Source organism: Leptonotus elevatus, chromosome 5 (assembly GCF_054856555.1).
Source record: "Leptonotus elevatus isolate MCC_2025b chromosome 5, RoL_Lele_1.0, whole genome shotgun sequence".
Taxonomy (NCBI): domain Eukaryota; kingdom Metazoa; phylum Chordata; class Actinopteri; order Syngnathiformes; family Syngnathidae; genus Leptonotus; species Leptonotus elevatus.
This window is the reverse complement of record NC_141243.1, coordinates 284404-303050: the sequence shown is the minus strand read 5'-3', so window position 1 is coordinate 303050 and position 18647 is coordinate 284404. Positions and strand designations below refer to the sequence as shown.

General features: G+C 52.5%; 1 protein-coding gene across 1 annotated transcript; it reads right to left on the bottom strand.

The window, feature by feature from the left end:
- Positions 1-558: 558 nt before the first annotated feature.
- Positions 559-17718, bottom strand: c5 (complement component 5). Its single transcript, XM_086075527.1, has 44 exons — positions 17532-17718; positions 16689-16818; positions 16524-16589; positions 15920-16073; positions 15769-15839; positions 15414-15511; positions 15260-15342; positions 15039-15129; positions 14828-14936; positions 14614-14746; positions 14089-14204; positions 13585-13773; positions 12840-13043; positions 12525-12737; positions 11569-11652; positions 10924-10998; positions 10733-10859; positions 10591-10656; positions 10319-10519; positions 10033-10117; positions 9886-9968; positions 8564-8703; positions 8258-8488; positions 8123-8183; positions 6981-7070; positions 6398-6610; positions 6248-6323; positions 6002-6161; positions 5797-5901; positions 5540-5711; positions 5347-5471; positions 5200-5280; positions 4975-5127; positions 4571-4633; positions 4418-4508; positions 4291-4330; positions 3207-3309; positions 3063-3137; positions 2890-2995; positions 2513-2596; positions 2352-2441; positions 2192-2284; positions 982-1120; positions 559-917 (listed from the first exon to the last, which is right to left on the bottom strand). Exons 1-44 carry the CDS (start codon positions 17600-17602, stop codon positions 779-781), a joined length of 5079 nt encoding a protein of 1692 aa, XP_085931653.1. The 5' UTR covers positions 17603-17718; the 3' UTR covers positions 559-778.
- Positions 17719-18647: the final 929 nt, after the last annotated feature.

Below are 18647 nucleotides of genomic sequence, written 5' to 3'. Positions count from 1 at the left end.
GACAATTGTTAAGAATTGTGTTGAACTTAAAAGTTAAATGGAAGTGAAGTGTTGTTGGTCAGTGAGTGATTTTTTCACATCCTGCTAGGCAGTGGTGCCAAATCTATGGACCGGGGGGCATTTGTGGCCCACCAACCATTTTTAAGCGGTCAGCAGCGTATACTAAATATGACGTTTGCTGCTAATTATTTCCTTTCATATGCTGTAGATCTTTTCTAAATATGAAGATCTACAAATCAACTATTTACAACACCGGATAGAATAAAGAATTTCCTCTGCTGTGTCAAGGTCCAAATTGTGAGCATATGAAAGTTGTTTGGAGCAGATGAGCGTTGGCGAATCACGTGGCTCTTGGTCTTCTCCAACGGAATATTTGCAGCGAATCGAACCTTCGCCCGTCAACGTTCTTCTGCGCGTAGTTGCCACGGAGGAGCGCATTCGCGCACACTCGCTCGCTTCCCGCGCCCTTAAGCTTCTGCGCACGTGCCGTCATACAATTTGGATCACGCAATGCGTGTTGTGAAAAAGAAATAAAATAATCATCTTTCATTTCCTGTATGTCGTCGATGTTTTTATTCAGTGAAAGTGACGTCATCATCAGGTCGTCAGTCACGTCATGATTTAGCCAAGATGTCATTCATGAAGTCAAGATTTTGTCGCGCCGTCATCATGACGTCGGATGATCTCGCAGCGTCTGCGTGATGTCATCATTGCGGCTTGGCACGATGTCACGATGTGGCCGGTCTTGCTGACGCGCCGACCCGACGACGACGTCGCGTCAGGCCGCGGCGCAGCCGAAGAGCTGCAGGTCCAGCGCGTACTCGTCCATGCTGGCGCTTTGCGCTGAGCAGCCGGGATCGCCGCATCGGGCGGGCCAAGGTTCCAGGGTGGCGTCGGCGTCCAGGGGGAGGCGGAACCTGAGGGCCGCGGCGGCACGGTGAGAGGCGGGCGCCCGGGAGCCGAGAGGGGCGGCGCGCTCACCTGGAGGCGTGGCCCACTCGCACCTGGGACCCGCTGGATCCCATCAGCAGGTACTGCTGGTCCAGCTCCACGTGGACCAGGTTGCACGTCGCCTTCTTGATGAGCTCCGCCTCCGAGCCGGAAGCCAACGCCGCAAAAGCTAACAAACGGCACGTGAAACGCACACGCAACATGGCCGCCACAGTATGACCTTCCGGTGGAATTGTCATCGGCTCAATGAGGTCACGACTTTTTGCGGGTTTACGAATTGTTTGGATCGACAATTGCTCATTTTATTTACGTTTAAAGGGAAAGTATTTGTGCTCGACGTACTTCGTTTTCTTCTGCCGACGTACGTTTGATTTGCCAGCGAAACAACATGTCCGCCTTCACCGAACAGGATGGAAACGCCATCGATTGCTGGAAGTTTTCTTTTGTTATACTTTCTGCATCCGAGGGTGAAAATTGATGCTTATTTTACAGAAGCGAATCGCGATGAACTGATTTTGTCAGGAGCCAAATACAAATCGGCAGGAAGTGACCTGCAAAGTAGCAACGGACAACGACGAATAAACAAGCGGGTGCGAAGATGGCTGGATGAAGGTTCCATGACGCCGCAGAGCTCCCTCTTGTGGTTGCTTTGCACCTTCTTTTTGCCGAGTCGACAAAAGGCAGACGTCCAATTTGGAAGCAGCGCCGCCCGCTGGGTTCGACGTCGTCGTCGTCGTCGTCACAAGTTGAAGCGCACGCGACGTCAAGACGACGACGCGCTCGACCGTCTTCCCTCGCTATAACGCGGTACGCGGAATGGCCGATTATTTTTTACAGCAATGTACTTATTTGATCACATTTATGAAGGTTTGAACATTAAGAATGCTTAAACAGAGAAATGTGAGAAAATGCCTCGGTGAGAAAAAGTGTATAAACGTCGCGGTGAGCGCTTTTAGAGCCTTAAAACATTTAGAATAACTTTTCATTTCGAAGCGGAAAACGAGGGAACGCTGCGTTTCTTTTGGCTACTTTTTGGAGATCGGACGCTGTCGAATATTTGCGACGAGCACGAGAAAGCTAATACCGCATTTGTTCTTTTGTTTCTACTTTCGAGAGGCCGTTGTTCAAGTAAAAAGCCCAAAAAGGAAAGGAGGTCAACTTGCAGTCTTGCTGGCGAACCCCCCTTTTTTTTTTTTCATTTGAGGGGCTCTTATGTTGCCATCGAGCCTCTCGGGATTACCTGGGTCCGCGTTCTTGAGAACTTCACGCACGCTGACTGCGAAGGTCACAAAGTCTCCTTCTGCTTGCGAAGACTTGACGTGCACTTTGTAAGCTGCGAAGGCGGAGCGGCGGCGCGTTCAGGCGCCGCTGCAGACAATCGGACATTGGCGCCTTCTCACCGTATTTGATGTGAGGCTGACACGTTTCCTGGAGGCGTTTGGCGGGAGTCGAGCTCAAGTCAGGGTTGCCTCTGAAGGTCGCGCACGCAGCTTAAAAAGAAGACAGCGTGTTAGACGAAACAACAGCAGGTGGACGGGCAACCAATCAGATGTCGTGTCACCTGTCATGCACTGGCACTGGTCAGCCACACAGAGGCGCTGCAGCTTCTGCTCCTCGTCCGAGAAGGTTTTGCTACACAAACTTCCTGTAGAAGAAGAAGCACAGCACGCATCGTTGCGTAACTCGAGCACGTTTGTTTGCATTCCGGCGAGCTCGGAGGAGAACGCCGAACATCACAACGACACGCAGCCGCAACGGAGCGAGCTCGGAGGAGAACGCCGAACATCACAACGACACGCAGCCGCAACGGAGCGAGCTCGGAGGAGAACGCCGAACATCACAACGACACGCAGCCGCAACGGAGCGCACGAAACAGCAGCGGCCAGGACGTCAACTTCTGCAACTTCAGTTCTCTGCCGAGTGGACTTTTGTTCTCACCTTTGTCCTGAGGCTCAGAAAGTGTCAGCAGGAAGTGAGTGGCTCCGCCCACCTTGAACGCGGTGCGGATCCGAAAGCCGAGGCACAGAAACACGTCCGACGGAACCTGAACGCCACGCAAGAAGTCATCGGGGGGTCATGCGGATTTGCCCGGGGACAGTTTCGGTCCTCACCGAGTCCATCTGGATGACGACCGCGTTGCCCCGAAGCTCGTAGTGAGAGACGACGGGCTCCATGGCGTCTCGGAACTGCAACGCGTTAGCATCATTTCCTCTCTTTTGGTTGCGAGCTAACGGCCGACGAGGGGCGGGACTCACCTGTCGCAGGTCTTCCAGGTGTGCCTCCACGCCCGTCGGCAGCTGGATCTCCATCACCGTCATGGCGGACTCGGTCGCCAGCTCGTTGGGACGAGGCTTGTACCTGCGGGTGGAAAAACGTTTTGGGCTGGGTTCGAGGTCGGCAGCTGATGACGTTTTGGATGCGGCGGCGAGCAAGCGCCAAACGGGCCGTCACGCCGCGAGTCTGCGTCCCGCGTGCAGACGGCGGACCGCGGACCGCACTGCTTTCAAACGAGAGCTTATTTCGTCGAGGAAAACTAAACAAATGTTTTCGTCGACATGTTTCACCTCACGGGAAATAGACTCGACTAAAACCCTCAAAAATAAACAATAAGTGGGACTAAATCAAAATGCGTATTCGGCGACTCATGAAGACGAGACGAAAACGTCCCTTAATAAGAACTGGACTCAAATCTTTGGACATTTTAGTTCGACGAGAGACGAAAATGAGATGATTTTGTAAAATCCTGTCGCCGCTAATCTGTCCCTGTGACACTGTCATGTGACACGCCCCCTTTCAAACCTGCGGCGAGCCCGCGCAACGCGCACAAACACGCGGGACAGACAGATTCACCGTGAAATGCAAAAAAAAGAAAAAAAAGTCAATTATAGTTATCACGTAACATGAATCCAACGACTCGAACGTTCCAACAATAATGTTAATCCGACCGCTAACTAATGCTGGCTAACGAGCTCGTAGCTCGTTAGCCGCAGTAGCCACTCGATGCTGTAATGGCGTGTCAGGAAATTTGATGTGAAATGGTTTGAGATCCGAAATGTTCAACATGATCTGCTGACCCAAAATATACAGAAGTCAAATGATTGTCCCGACTCAAACGTTGACAGTTTGTGTCGACTAAAACGAGACGAATAAAACGATGTTTCCTTGGACTAAAATAAAGATGTCACCTAAAAAATGGACAAAATGAAAACGGGACGAGGTTGACGAACGATGCGTGATCGCAACCGGACTAAAACCGAGACTAACTGATAAAATGAACACCATTTCAAACGTTAGCATGCCTGTTTGTTAGCACAGAAGCTAGCAGCTGATTTTCCTTACTTGGCACACGTGGTCAGGTGCAGGTCACGCATGGCGGGACCTGCGGAGGAGGAGGAGCAATGCAGAAGAAGAGGCAACATTAAGGGTGAGCCCACAGGCAGAACTGCGGCCATTTTGTTTGTCTCACCGCCCTCGGCGTCCGCGCCGACCATCTTGATGCTCAGCTCGAAGTTGCAATTACGCGAGGACGGCGCGATCTGGTAGTAAACCGTCTTCATCTGACAAACAAAATGTCAGCATCCAAGCGCATTGTGGGTTGATTTGGCGAAGCCACACCCACCTTGACACTGGACACGCCCGTCCCGAAGCCCGTGGAAACGGTGATGTCATCGTTCTTCAAGACCTGACAGCAAAGACGACAACTTACAAAAAATCGTACGTTTGTTTTCTCTTTCTGGTCGACGGCCAAAATGGCTGCTTGAGCATCGAACTCATTCAATGGCGGGAAAAAACGTCTTCAGCCGTCAATGGCAGTGAACGAGTTACGACTGTCGAGCTCTTCTGGAATCTGCACATTCGCACGTGACCTCTCAACCTTCGCGCCGGGATCGGGTCCGCAAGGTCTCGTTTATGATTGCGTCCCTCTTGTGACGTCTTTGAGGGTCTCGAAGTGAATCGATAGGCTTGTTATGATATTGCTACAAACGGAGCGGGTGAAGGTCAGCCCAAGCGCCTCCCCCTCACCTGGATGGGCGTGGCCACTGGCCGCCCGGGCCCGAGCTGGACCCGAGCCAGCGTTTCTTTGTGCCCGTAGCCCACGTTGATGTCCTGCTGGAGCGCGGCACGGGGGACCGCCCGGCCGTACTCGGTCAAAGCTTCCAGGGTCAACACCGTGGCCTGATTGACAGGAAGTAGAAGAGGTCAAACAGGAAACAGGCTAAAGGTCACCTCCAGATGACCTCGAGCTACCTGCACCGAGTAGAATCCTCGTCCGTAGTGCTGATCTAGGGTCAGCCAGGACACGATGGGGTTGGCGTACGGGATCCGACCCTTCGAACAGGAAGTCGGTCAACATTGTCGCGGCCAAAGCAGAGACGGCCAATCAGAGAGCGGCACCTTCAGCAGCGCGCTGAGCAGCGCGTACGCCGTCGTCTCCAGCGCCAGGCCGGCGGATTGGTCGGGTCGGAGCCCATCCGACGCCGCGCCGGACTCCTGCCAGTACCTGAGCACAGCCGGGTGTCCTGCACGCACGCGCGCGCGCGCGCACGTGAGCGCGCTTGCACAGGTAAGCAGGCGTGCGCACACGCACCTTGCTGCCTGGCCAGCGTCTCCAGGCTGTTGAAGAGCGCCGCGCTGGTGGCGTGGGTGGGATCGTAAAGCGTCAGCGCGTACGTGGCCAGCGCCCGCACGTACACGCTCTTCACGCTCAGGGCATGCTGGGAAATGTAGTTGGCGGCGGACCTCATGCTGTCGTCGTGGAACTGAAGGGAGAAGCCGGAGCGCGGCGCCGGCCGTCATCGGCCGTCGAGAGCAGGAAGGGGACCGAAAAAAAAAAGGGGGCGTCACCTTCAGTTGCAGGATCTGCTCTCTGATGCCGCTCGCCCGACGCAGCGCGATGAGGACCAGCGACGTCAGGTACAGCGAGCGCTCCACCGGCTCCGCCCCCTCGGCCTGCAGCCAATCACACAAAAAGGCAGATTTCTCTTCTTTTCTTTTTTTTCCCCACTGATTTGCAAAGCACGGAATGAGGCGTGTCGTGTTCAAGACTTGCCATGAATTTGTTGGCTCGGAAGGCGGACGAGTCTGAGAAGGAGCCGTCGGCGTTCTGAGCGTTCCGGATCAGCCAGGACACAGATTGGGACAGAGCTTGGCGGTCCACCTGGAGCACGGGGTCCACGGAAGCCAAGGTCCCAACCGCCGCCGCCGTCAGCCTGATGGCGGCATGCTCAAGTCACCTGTGCGTGTGCGTGCGCGCGTGCGTGCGTGCGCGTGTGCGTGCGTGCGTGCGTGTTCTGACCAGGTGCTGGCTTCCCTCCTGGTCCACATGCTGTAACTGGAATCACCGCGTCGGAAGGAAGAGATGCTGACCAGTCCTAAACGTGCACCAAGACCATGTTTTTCATTTCTCATGCAAACAAACGTGACGGGATGCGCTGAAAAGGAGAACCTTCTTTGATCTTCTGTCTTATGTGGGCCGAGTTCTTCCGCATGTCTCCGTCCAGGGAATCCCAGGTCCCGGTGGCCTCCAAGTACCGGTACACCAAGGCCAGGGGGAGGACCCGGCCCAGCTCGGCCTCCAGCGAGCCACTGGGAAGGTTGAGCAGCTGTCGGAGGCCTTCTGGGTCCAGAACCACGGCCAGGACTTCTCCCAGAACTTCACCTGCGTGGGACCCACATTCACGGCTCTTTGGCAACAACCCTCAAACTTGACCCCTTTAGACTTTTGACGGCAGGAGAAACAAAATGGGGGCCGTACCAGGTCAAGGTTGGGGAATGCGGGTCCAGAAAGTCCAAACCCTGAAAGAGTTTGGTGCTTCTCCTCACGAGCTCCTTTACCTGCCAGTTGAGTATTAGCACCTGCGGCTAATGTCAAACTGTGGCAGGCTTTTGACTTTCTGGACCTGCTGGATTCCCCGACCCCGGTCGGAGGGACGACTTGGGACCCGGGAATGTCTCGCTACGTCCCAATTGGAACGAGAAGAGGTTCGGGAAGTGAAATGTGGACTTCCCAACAAGTGAAAAGATCTCACCATTGATGGTCAGCATTCTTTCCACATTAGTGTTGGGAACCACGTTGGCGGGCGGGCGGTTTTTCAGCAGCACCGTCGTCTTCTCGGTACCTGAAAGGACGATGGCGTCGCGTCAGCGACCAATCGCAACACTGCGCTCGCGCGCCAGACTTTTTCACGCTTGGAGGATTGAAAAGTATGTGACGTCGTTTGGAGTTTGTGCTGACAGATGGAAGCAAAATGTTTACAAAATGTTTACAAAATGTTTACAAAATGTTTACAAAATGAACACATTGCGTCCATTTTGGAATGAGGCAGGATCATGGAATGCGGAAAAATCGGAACCGTTTTTTAAAAATATATGCATATATTAACGGATCCATGGAATGTCGAACGGGAACGGACAAAGAATTTCAAAACCCAAAAGGATTTCCAACCACCAAAATCGACCATTTTGATTTAGGTAAGTGTCGTTGCAAGACGGTAAAAATGCTTTTACCGTCTTGCAATTGTGACATGTGTGCCTCGCTAGTCGTGGCTAGCGCTGGCTAGCGCTGGCTAAAAATAGATCTGGCGGCCAAGATTTTGACATCTCGCCAAAGGTCTCTATTTTCCTGCCCGAGCAGCCAAAAAGTCAAAATTGCAATCAAAGTGTACGAAAATAAGCGATGAATCAACAATGTCGTCGTCGCCGTTTTTGTTGTAACAGGCTAGCGCTAGTCGCTAGCGCGGTCATGGAAACGAGCTAACTTGCTTTAAAAATAAGACGAGATGATTCACAAATGATAAACGCACATAGCAACCAATAAAAGCCGAAAGTACAGAAGGGGCAAGAATGTTTTGGGATCGAACTACCGTACGTGAATGTCGCCTCGGGGTCCGAACATCGGCAAACGTTCGTAAGCCAACCGACGCGCGTTCAACGAATGCTAAGCTAAATCTCCCGCATACGTCTTTACACGCGTAACGTTGGACGAAGATGCGGTTGACATTCTTCAATAAGAAAAAGAACATTCGGTGGAAACTCAGCTGAGTCGGCTGGAAAGTGAAGCCGCCATGACGGTCCGACTCTCGATCCCGCCACGTCAATGATTGGATCTTTAAGGGGACAGACCGAGAAGCACCCGCAAGTCGGCATGAGGTCAAGGTGCGAAGGTCGCTACCGTAGAGTCCCTGCGGGTCCAAAATGCCTCCGGAATAATCTTCCATCTTCACTCCTTCGGGCTGCCGACGACCAATCAGCTGTTAGTCACGCAGTCACCTTTGACCTTGGACGCCGGCTCGTGGCCAGTGCCTACCACCACTCGCAGTTTCTTCTCCAGGACGTCCTGCGTTCCCCGACTGTCCGTCTTCAGCGTGAAGGTCAGCGTGTGTTCTCCGGCCTCCAGCCCCATCAGGGCGAACGTCACCTTGGCCACACCCTGCGCCGGCAGCAGGCTCCATTGGCAGACGCTGGAACGAAGCCCCGCCCCCGCCGGCTCCGACCGCAGCAGGCACACCTGCGGCCCCGTCGTCAGCGTCACGCAGAACTGAGGGACAAACGGCGCTGATGTCAGCGGCGGACAAGCGGCGCGGAGGCTGGCGGCAACGGGAGCGCGCCTTACCGTCACGCTATCCGCCTGCTGGTTGTACACGGAACCGCTCAGCTCCAGCTGCTCGCCGCGGATCACCTGGTAGGGAAGCGGCACGTCCACGCTGAGCGGCAGCCGCACCGACACGAGCGCAGTATCCGACACGCAAATACCTGCGTGCCAAAGGAGATAAGGAGGGAAGGAAGGGGAGGAAGGAAGGAAGATAGGGAGGGAAGGAAGAAAGGAAGGAAGGAAAGAAGGAAGGAAAGAAGGAAGAAAGGAAAGAAGATAGGGAGGGAAGGAAGAAAGGAAGGAATGAAAGAAGGAAGGAAGGAAGTAAAGAAGATAGGGAGGGAAGGAAGAAAGGAAGGAAGGAAAGAAGGAAGAAAGTAAAGAAGATAGGGAGGGAAGGAAGAAAAGAAGGAAGGAAAGAAGGAAGAAAGGAAAGAAGATAGGGAGGGAAGGAAGAAAGGAAGGAAGGAAAGAAGGAAGGAAGGAAGGAAGAAAGGAAAGAAGATAGGGAGGGAAGGAAGGAAAGAAGATAGGGAGGGAAGGAAAAAAGGAAGGAATGAAAGAAGGAAGGAAGGAAGTAAAGAAGATAGGGAGGGAAGGAAGAAAGGAAGGAAGGAAGTAAAGAAGATAGGGAGGGAAGGAAGGAAAGAAGATAGGGAGGGAAGGAAGAAAAGAAGGAAGTAAAGAAGATAGGGAGGGAAGGAAGAAAGGAAGGAAGGAAAGAAGGAAGGAAGGAAGTAAAGAAGATAGGGAGGGAAGGAAGGAAAGAAGGAAGGAAGTAAAGAAGATAGGGAGGGAAGGAAGAAAGGAAGGAAGGAAAGAAGGAAGGAAGGAAGTAAAGAAGATAGGGAGGGAAGGAAGAAAGGAAGGAAGGAAAGAAGATAAGGAGGGAAGGAAGGAAGGAAGTAAAGAAGATAGGGAGGGAAGGAAGAAAAGAAGGAAGGAAAGAAGATAGGGAGGGAAGGAAGAAAGGAAGGAAGGAAAGAAGGAAGGAAGGAAAGAAGAAAGGAAGGAAGGAGAGAAGGAAGGAAGGAAGGAAAGAAGATAGGGAGGGAAGGAAGGAAAGAAGGAAGGAAAGAAGATAAGGAGGGAAGGAAGGAAGGAAGTAAAGAAGATAGGGAGGGAAGGAAGAAAAGAAGGAAGGAAAGAAGATAGGGAGGGAAGGAAGAAAGGAAGGAAGGAAAGAAGGAAGGAAGGAAAGAAGAAAGGAAGGAAGGAGAGAAGGAAGGAAGGAAGGAAAGAAGATAGGGAGGGAAGGAAGGAAAGAAGATAGGGAGGGAAGGAAGAAAGGAAGGAAGGAAAGAAGGAAGGAAGGAAGGAAGGAAGGAAGGAAGGATCCTCACCGTCCCTGAACATTCCGACGGCCTTCAATTCCCACGTGGTGAGAGAATCGGGAAGCGTCCTCGTGATGGAAATCTCACTTCCACTGAAAACACAACCAAAATGTTAGCAAAGTCAAAGAAGATTTTTTTTTTGTCAATCAATTTTACGTGATGGGCTTGGTCTCCCACAGCCAGCTCTCAGGGAAGAAGGTCCTGACGAGGGAGGGCGCGGCATCGAAGTCAGCTCCCATGCCTAAAACACGCGCACGCACACGCACGCACACGCACGCACGCAGGGGCAATAATCTTCTCCAATTGCATTTTCTCAGACATGAACGGCAAAAAACCGAATGAGCTTCTTGCTAAATGGAATGCAAATATCTTCTTTCATGACGTCTCAACATTTTGTCGTGGCGTGGAAAAGCAACAGCCGAGGCCAAGCGAGGCTACTGACCGCGGCGGGCCAGGATGAGGTTCCGGTCGTGGCCCAGGTGTTGCTGGGCGAAGCGGCAGCACTCGGCGAAGACGCGGCGACACCGCAGGTGATGCGGCATCCGGCGGATGCACTGCTCGGCAAACTGCTGGCAGCCGACGCTCGTGGGGACGAACCTCATGCCGTGCTCGCAGCACGCCTTCAGCGGTCCGAACGAGGCGGCTGCGCGCGCACACGGACGGCGCTCAGCAACAAGAACCGCCAGCACTCGCACCTCGTCGGCGCGCCTTTACCTTTGTCTCGCTTCATCTGCTCCGTCAGCGCCCGTTTGGCTCGCGCGGCAGCCGTGCACGTCGAACCTGCGTTGGGAACGCGCACAATCCACTCGTCACTACTCGCTGTCTGCTTTGGAACTCGCCGGCGCCGCGGACTGACCGGCAGGTGCGAACTGCGCGTTGGCGTTGGTGACGAAGGTGAGGCCGGCCAACCGGAAGACGTCGCCCCCGTCTTGGCCGCCGCCCCCCCCGCAGCCGAGGTCGCTCCGCTCGATGTGACGCAGCACCTGAGGACATCCCGTTAGCGACGTCACAAGCGCGCGCCTTCCTGGTGAGCCGCCTGCCGGTTACCGTGGCAACGGGGTCTCGAAAGTTGGGGTACAGCCGGTGGAGGGCCGAGTCCACGGCCGAGAACGCCACCAGCCCCTGAAGTCGTCAAAAGGGTTTTCAAAATTTGACTTGAATGAATGAATCCATTTTCAATGAATGGTCCAATATTTCTTTCATTTTTTCTTTCTTTGGTTTATTTTCCTGGACTTTGAAATCTGCGAAAAAAAAATTTTTTTTTTGGTGTTTTGTGGCCCAACTCGAGTGCGCTGCTTTTGGAACATCTTCTGGCCACGCCCATCACAACGCCAAACAGGCTTGATGACGTCACGTTTGACAAAATCTCAGCGTAGGACGCACGCACGTCATTTTCAATTTCAACATGTTTCGATCGACAAACGCACTTTGGTGGACACGCCGAGACCTCAAAGTGGGCGGAAAGAAAAGCCGTTTTCGGAGGAGGGTAAGATTTGTCGTATGATCGTTGCTGCCACTCGGGTGCGGTCGAGATGACTCACGTCGTGTTTCATTTTCACGAAAACTACTTTTGTCCAAAAATCAACTGGCCACGCCCATCCGCTGTCCGCTGTTCTAAAAAGAGTCGTTTGAGCATCATTTGAAAACGGCCCTATTGCAAAAACACATTTTGTTCACATTTTCACAAATGACCTTTCCACTCTTATGATTGGTTGTGACGTCCAGCTGGAAGTTTTCCTTTGGCTTGTAGTCCCGCCTCTTATATGACAGCTCAGTCTGCAAACACGTACACACGCACACACGCATAAAAACACATGCAACAGACCAGAGGTGGCAAAACCAGGTCCACAAAGTCAAAACCCTGCCACACTCTGGCTTTAGCCGCAGGTGCTAGCTAACTAGCTCCCTAGCTAGCTGCCTGGGTTGTTTACCTGCTAGGGAGCTAGCTAGTGTTGGATTATTAACATTGTTTTTCAGTTTCAATTTATATTTTATCCGTTTTGGATTTAGTTATAGCTGTGGAGCTCAATGAATAGAATTGTCTATTGTATTCTTATCTGTCTCTCTCGCCTGAGAAGAGAAGGGCAACAAGTTTCTTTTTTATATTATCTAAAAGGGAGTATAGCTAGTACCGGTCTCAGTCGGTCGAAGAGAGTCCAAGGACAGGCTGATTTATTATTGTTCAAGTCTAATCTGATTTGTATTCATGGGAACTTCTGCCTTTCTGTGAATGGGAGGAGAGAGGAGACTTTTCGTATTCACTCACTTTTCAATAAATAATGATGTGCGAGGGGAGAAGGGACACACAATCTGAACGGAACACGGCTTGGGTGTCTTCATTTTGTGTGATCAGAAGCTTCTGATAATTATAATACCTTTGCAAAGGGACTTCTTCACCAGAATCTCACCATTCAGTTAATTGAACACGTAAAGAGTAGAATACAAATATTGTCTACTCTAACACTAGCTAGCACCTGCGGCTAAAGCCAAAGTGTGGCAGGGTTTTGACTTTGTGGACCTGGATTTGCCACCTCTGCAACAGACACAAAACACAGACACACTCCTGGGCAAAAATCTGTGGTGCGTGTGCGTGTGCGTGTGCGCGTGCACGTGCGTGTGCGTGTGCGTGTGCGTGCCAGGCGTCCCACCTGGAGTCCGTTGACGCAGGCTCCGGTGACTTTAAGCCGCACGGAGTCGGCCACCAGCTCGGAGGCGCCCTCGCCATGCAGGATGTAGTAAACCAGCACGCGTACGGACGGCGCCATGGCGTCCGTCACCAGGAAGCTCAGCCGATGCTGGTGGTCGGCACTGGCGGGAAAATCGCGGCTGCCGAAGTGGACCACCTTGCCTTTGGACAACACCTGAGACGCACGCGAGCGACGCGGGTTAGCGCCACGGCGCCGAAGCCGGATGCGGGCGGGGGGATGGGCGGGGGGACGGGCGGGGGGACGGGCCCTTCTCACCAGGAAGCTGAGCATGTTGACCGGCACGTGGGCGGGCGTGGACGAGTACACCTTGATGTTGGCGAAGCGGCCCACCTGGAGCGCCTGGCCGGACAGCGGCAGGTCGATGTACAGGTAGCGGCGGTTCGGAGACGCGTACGCCACCGCCGTGAGAACCAGACGAGCCTGACTTGCGGCCGGCAGGGACGGGTCCAACGTTTCCAACTGGAGCAGAAAGGAAAAAAACTGCTTCAAAGCACATTTACAACAGTTAACTCGCAGTGTAATAACTGTGTAATAACATGTTGAATTCACGTGAATAACACAATCAGGTGTGTCACGGTTGGCTTGTGGGGAGGCCGAGGTCGGGTCCAAAAAACAAAAGGGTTTTATTAATTAAACAAAAACAAGGTGGTGCCAACAGGAAACAACAAAAACAACAAGGTCCTAAATGCAAGCGAACTCAAATGGCAAGACGTGGGGGGGGGGGGGGGGGGGCGTGGCAATGGCAATGGACCGACACCGAGTGGACACACGATGGCGCCATTTTGGAGCTTGAAACTGATTACTTTTGAAACTGAAAGTAGGTCAATGTTAATTGCCGGTTAATAACATATTAATAACTCTTTATTAGCGTGTTACTAATGGCTTGATGGTAGAATACGTTAGCGTGTATGTTAGCGTGAGTGAGCGCTTAGCGCATTAACAACAGGTCAGAACGTTGATGGCGCGTTAGTAGCATGTTGATGGTCAGCGCGCGCGTTACCGTGAGCGAGGCTTTGACGGCCGTGCCGGGCGTGTTGCAGACAAAGATGGCCACGCCTTCCGATTGGCTGCGGGTGTGCTCGGGGCACACTTTGATGTCCAGTTGGCCGTTTGGACTCCACACGTGCTGCTGGGACACGCGCAGCGCAACCTTGCTCACCGCCTTCTCCAGGTGGTCCGTCACCAGAACCTGCAGCCGCCGCCGCCGCCGCCGCGTACACGGGAACAAGGTGAGACAGTGAAATTGTGCCTTCGGGGAAACTGTGTGAATGGCTGACAGGCCTCACATGCCAACGGGATGCCGAGTGAGTGAGTGAATAGTGAATGAATGAAAATAAATGGAGGCAGTGAGCGAATTTGTGAATAATTAGTGAGTGAGGAATTAAGCAAGTGAGCAAGTGAGATGGCAAAGATTGAATGAGTGAGTGAATAAATGAGAGCGTGAAAGAATAAATGAGCAAATGAGTTTGCAAGTGAGTGAATGAGCGAGCGAGGCGGGCATCACCTGGACGTTGTACGGAAGTCCGGGTTTGATGAAAGGGGGCGTGGACACCAGAGTCAAAGTGTAAGGCGACTTGACAAACTTCACAGCTGAAAACTCCGCCTCCTGGCTGATGCCACCTTGGGGGGAGGGGCGAGCAGGAAGCGAGTGTGTATCTCACATCGTGGAGACCATTTTCTGAGTCTTTACTATCGTTGTGGGGACCACGTGTCCTCGTGGGGACATTTTGCTACATTGTGGGGCTCGTGCACGCGTGCTTTTCCAGGTTTCGCAGACTTGAAATCGTGCGGACAAGTTCACATCTCAGGGGGAGGGTCAAGGTCGAGTTTAGCTTTGAATTGGGTTAAGGTTGAGGTGAGGCCAAGGAATGGGGGGGGCCATCATTTTCATGGTTGGGGTGAGGGGGAGGGGCTAGGAAAGGCATCATGTCAATGACATGTCCCCACGATGATACAAAGACAAGCGTGCGTGCGTGCGTGCGTGCGTGCGTGCGTGTGCGTGTGCGTGCGCGCGCGTATTTAGCAGTACCGTTTCGCTCCTGGAGCAGCACCGCAATATACAAGAACTTCCCAATGAGAGCGTGAAGATCTTTCGGTCCATCGTGCTTGGACAAAACCTGGTCCATGTTCACGCACACGTCCGCCTCGCCCGATGACGACAACTGAACACACGTACACGTTCACAACAAAAGCGCGACAGCGCCACGAGAGCGACTCCAAGAAGACAAAGAAGAAGTTCTGACCGTCTCTCTGGTCACGGAGTTCGGGATGATGACGAGAGGTTCCTTCGGGCCGACGTAGCCCAAGCGCACGAAGAGTTCCGCCAAAGGCACCGGAGCGCCGTGAAGGTACCTGACAGCAAGACCGGGAAGGAGCAGGGTCAAGGCGGGCCTGAGGTCGGGGGGGTAGTCGGGGGTGGTCGGGGGGGGGGGGGGGGGGGGGGGCTTTCCTTACCTGGCCTCCACTTTGAAGCAGAAACGCTGAAAGTTCCCAAAGCTGATGTAGTTGACTTGAGGCTGGACCACGATGGAAAAACTGGGAAGAACTGATGACACAAACATCATGAAAGACCTGGACCAGGACCAGGACCTTAACATGCAGCAGAACCTGGACCAGACACCAAAGACTATGTCCTGGACCTCAAACCATAGTCCGCGGACCAGACCTTATCTCACCATATTCTCGAATCTCAAAATGTGTTGAGGCTTTGGTGCTGAAGTGGTCCGAATACGAGGCTTCGATGGACCAGATTCCCAACCTGGAACGGCATCAGAAGATCAGACCTGAGAAGCCCTGGAAAGATCTTGGTTCTGCTGGACGGGTCAGTACTTTGGCCTGATGGGGATCTTGAAGGGGTCCCTCATGGACGGGATCCCGTTGTTTAAGTCCAGGATCTCCTGCACGTCCACGGTCTGGTGATCCGGATCCTGGTGGGCGAGCAAAAGCAACAACGACAAGACTTTCCAAGTCGCTCACTGAGTGAAGGAGTGAAGGAGAATGAGTGAGCGGGTGAGGAATGAGGGTGCGAGCGTGTGAACGGGTGAGAGAGTGAAGGTGCGAATGAAGGAGGGAGCAAAAGAATGGATGGATGAGTGAGTGAGTGAGAGCAAAGTGAATACATCGGATGGGATGAAGAGTGAGCGGATGAAAACGTGAGTGAATGCGGAAACTCGATTTGTGCCACCTTGAAGGTGAGGAAGACGCTGCGATTGGCCGGATGGAGTTCCTGGTTCAGCGAAAACGCGCGCACTTTCACTGCAAAGACACACACAGGAAGTGATGTCACAGGACAGGAAGCCAGCAGCGACTTCCTGTCCCCGGGCGCAGCGGCTCACCGCTCTGCGTGGGCGTGTACAGAGGTTTGTCCGTCTGGACGAACAGGAAGCCGTTTTGCCGGCTGACAGGAAGTGACACGTGCTGGTTGATCTGCGCCGATTGGACGTGGAGGATCACATGATCCCGACTCTTGTCCAGCTGGTCTGATGAGATCTGAAGACAAGAGGAAGTCGGTGTTTGGGCGGTCGGGAACGACTTTCCCCACGATTCCCGACGATTCCCCACGATTCCCGACGATTCCCCACGATTCCCGAAGATTCCCGACGATTCCCGACGATTCCCGACGATTCCCGACAATTCCCCACGATTCCCCACGATTCCCGACAATTCCCCACGATTCCCGACGATTCCCGACGATTCCCCACGATTCCCGACGATTCCCGACAATTCCCGACGATTCCCCACGATTCCCGACGATTCCCCACGATTCCCGACGATTCACGACGATTCCCCACGATTCCCGACGATTCCCCACAAACGCGGCGACCGCATTCGCAATCCATTGGGAGCGTCCATTTTGTCACTTCCGGTCCAGTTTGGCTACCGAGTCAACAATCTCAAACGCGTGCGAGAACTTGCGTGGCGTTTTCGGACCTCCCTCACCTTCACGGAGGCGACGGCCTGATGCTGGTTTTGGCCGTTGAGGGTCACCACCTGACGGGACAAAACCTGCGAGACAAACTTAAAGTCACTTGCGGGAGTGAACGCGCAACTTCGCCCACCGCCGGAAATGAGTCAGCAACCGTGAGAACCAGTGAGCGAAGGAACCTGGTGGTCCGGCGCCATGGAGGTCTTGATGAAGACGTAGACCCTGACCTCCTCCGTCAAGCCAAACATCTGCACCAGGACCGTCTCCAGCGCGTCCACGTGCAAAAGCTTGGGGGCGCTCACCAGATACCTGAGGAAAAGGGGCGGAGACGAGACAGGGCTCAGCTCTCATTGGCTCCTGCCCTGATGATGTCATCGGCAGGCGTGCGTTGTGGCAAAACAAGCCACCTTGCGCTCCGATAACAAAATCAACAGGAAGCGAACCAACGTGTTAGCAAAGCGACTGTTAGCATGATCGCGTTTGCGTCTTCGTGGACGCGACACGTTGACAACAATACGTCAAATCCAAAGACATTTGATCTTGTATTTCTTTCTTCTTCAGCCGTCGTCAGCAGTTGCATGGATTTGAATGGGCTGCTACGGTGGCCCTCAAGTGTCAAATGCAACAACAACAAAAAAGAGGAAACACAAAAACACAAAATAACTCAACAAAAAGGTCATTCGAAAAACAAATCAACAAAAAACATTCATCATTTGTGATTTGCTATTTTCGTTCTGTTTTTGCTTTTGTGTTGATTTTATTTGTTTGTGATTACGTTTTTTATTTTTTTGTCTTTTTAAACTTACAAACGTATTTGTGATGACCTTTTTGTTTCTGTGTTTTTTAATTTGACTTAGTTTTTGCATTTGGCACTTTGCCGCCATTTGCGACCGTCGCTAGCCTCACCTGACTTGCACTTTTTCCTCGACAAAATGAAACAAACGTGACAAAACCAAAGTTCAACATGAAAAGGATTTCAAAGTACGACAAGACATTTTGTTTTAGAAATGAAATGAACTCACGTCGTGGCCTGCTGCGCGTTCGCCGTCCTACACGCGCAACACACAAACAAAAGCAGCACACGCACTTTCATGCTGCACACGCACACGCACACAAAATATCCTCTGAAGTCTTTTGAGTCGTCGACGACACAAAAGTCAAAATGGAGCCGCTCGATTGACGCGCTGGACTTTTAACACCGCACACGCACACACACTGGAAAGTCCTGTGTGTGTACACAACTTGTGCGTGTCCAAAGGTGACTCGGCCCACTTATTGATTTTGGACACTGCGCAACTTATTGATTGTGAACTCGCTAACATGCGCATGCTAGCTGCTCGTCATACAGAAAACAGCAGAGGTCAAATGTGAGCGAACGAGCGAGCGGCGGCTTCAAACGCGGGCGGGCGGGGGGGGAGGCGGTTGGGGGTTTGGGGCCCATCCCAATTTGAAATGATAACAAAAGACGCAATTGCGCGGAAAACTCATTCATTTTCATTGCGGTCACGTGCTGAAGTGAGTATCGGTATCATATCGATACCAAAGAGCTGATATCGATCCTATGCATTTCTTTCTTTCTTTCTTTTGGTTTCTCTGTGCTTCATTTGAGCTTTTCCAACATGTGTTGAACGTCTTTCGCCGTTTTCTTGAGCAATTTGCAAGAAGCGGGTTTGAACGGGCCGCTACGGTGCCACCTGGTGGCTGATGTTGCTTCGAGTGCAGAAAAGCGACAGGAATTTACAATTTGAAGACGACGACGACGTTGTCACTTTGAACGAACGAATGTTTCCGTCGAGGAGATCACATGATATCATATTGAAGATGCCAACAAGACAAAAACAAACAAACAATAAAAAGATTGAATTTAATAGGAACAATTATTGACAAATTTCATGATATTTCATAAAAGTACTTGGTATCGCCGTTGACGATACTGGTCACCAAAATCGATACCAAAATCTCAAGAATCGCACAGCGCTTTCTCATTGGCCCCTGCTGATAAAAGTGACGTCAACACGCCCTCGGGTTCGCGTTGCCATGGTCACGCGAACCCGAGCCGTGACGATGAGCCGATCTTCAAAGGAGGCGCCGCAACTCAATCAGTGACGGAAATAATAATTTGTCATTAGCGCTTAGCG

Coding starts and splice junctions, on each gene's coding strand:
- c5 (XM_086075527.1), bottom strand. CDS start 17,602: ATGAAAGTGCGTGTGCTGCTTTTGTTTGTGTGTTGCGCGTGTAGGACG. Junction 15,840..15,919: donor GTACACGCCCACGCAGAGCG/GTGAGCCGCTGC, acceptor GTGTCTTTGCAG/TGAAAGTGCGCGCGTTTTCG. Junction 13,774..14,088: donor GACTTCCGTACAACGTCCAG/GTGATGCCCGCC, acceptor CGGCGGCTGCAG/GTTCTGGTGACGGACCACCT.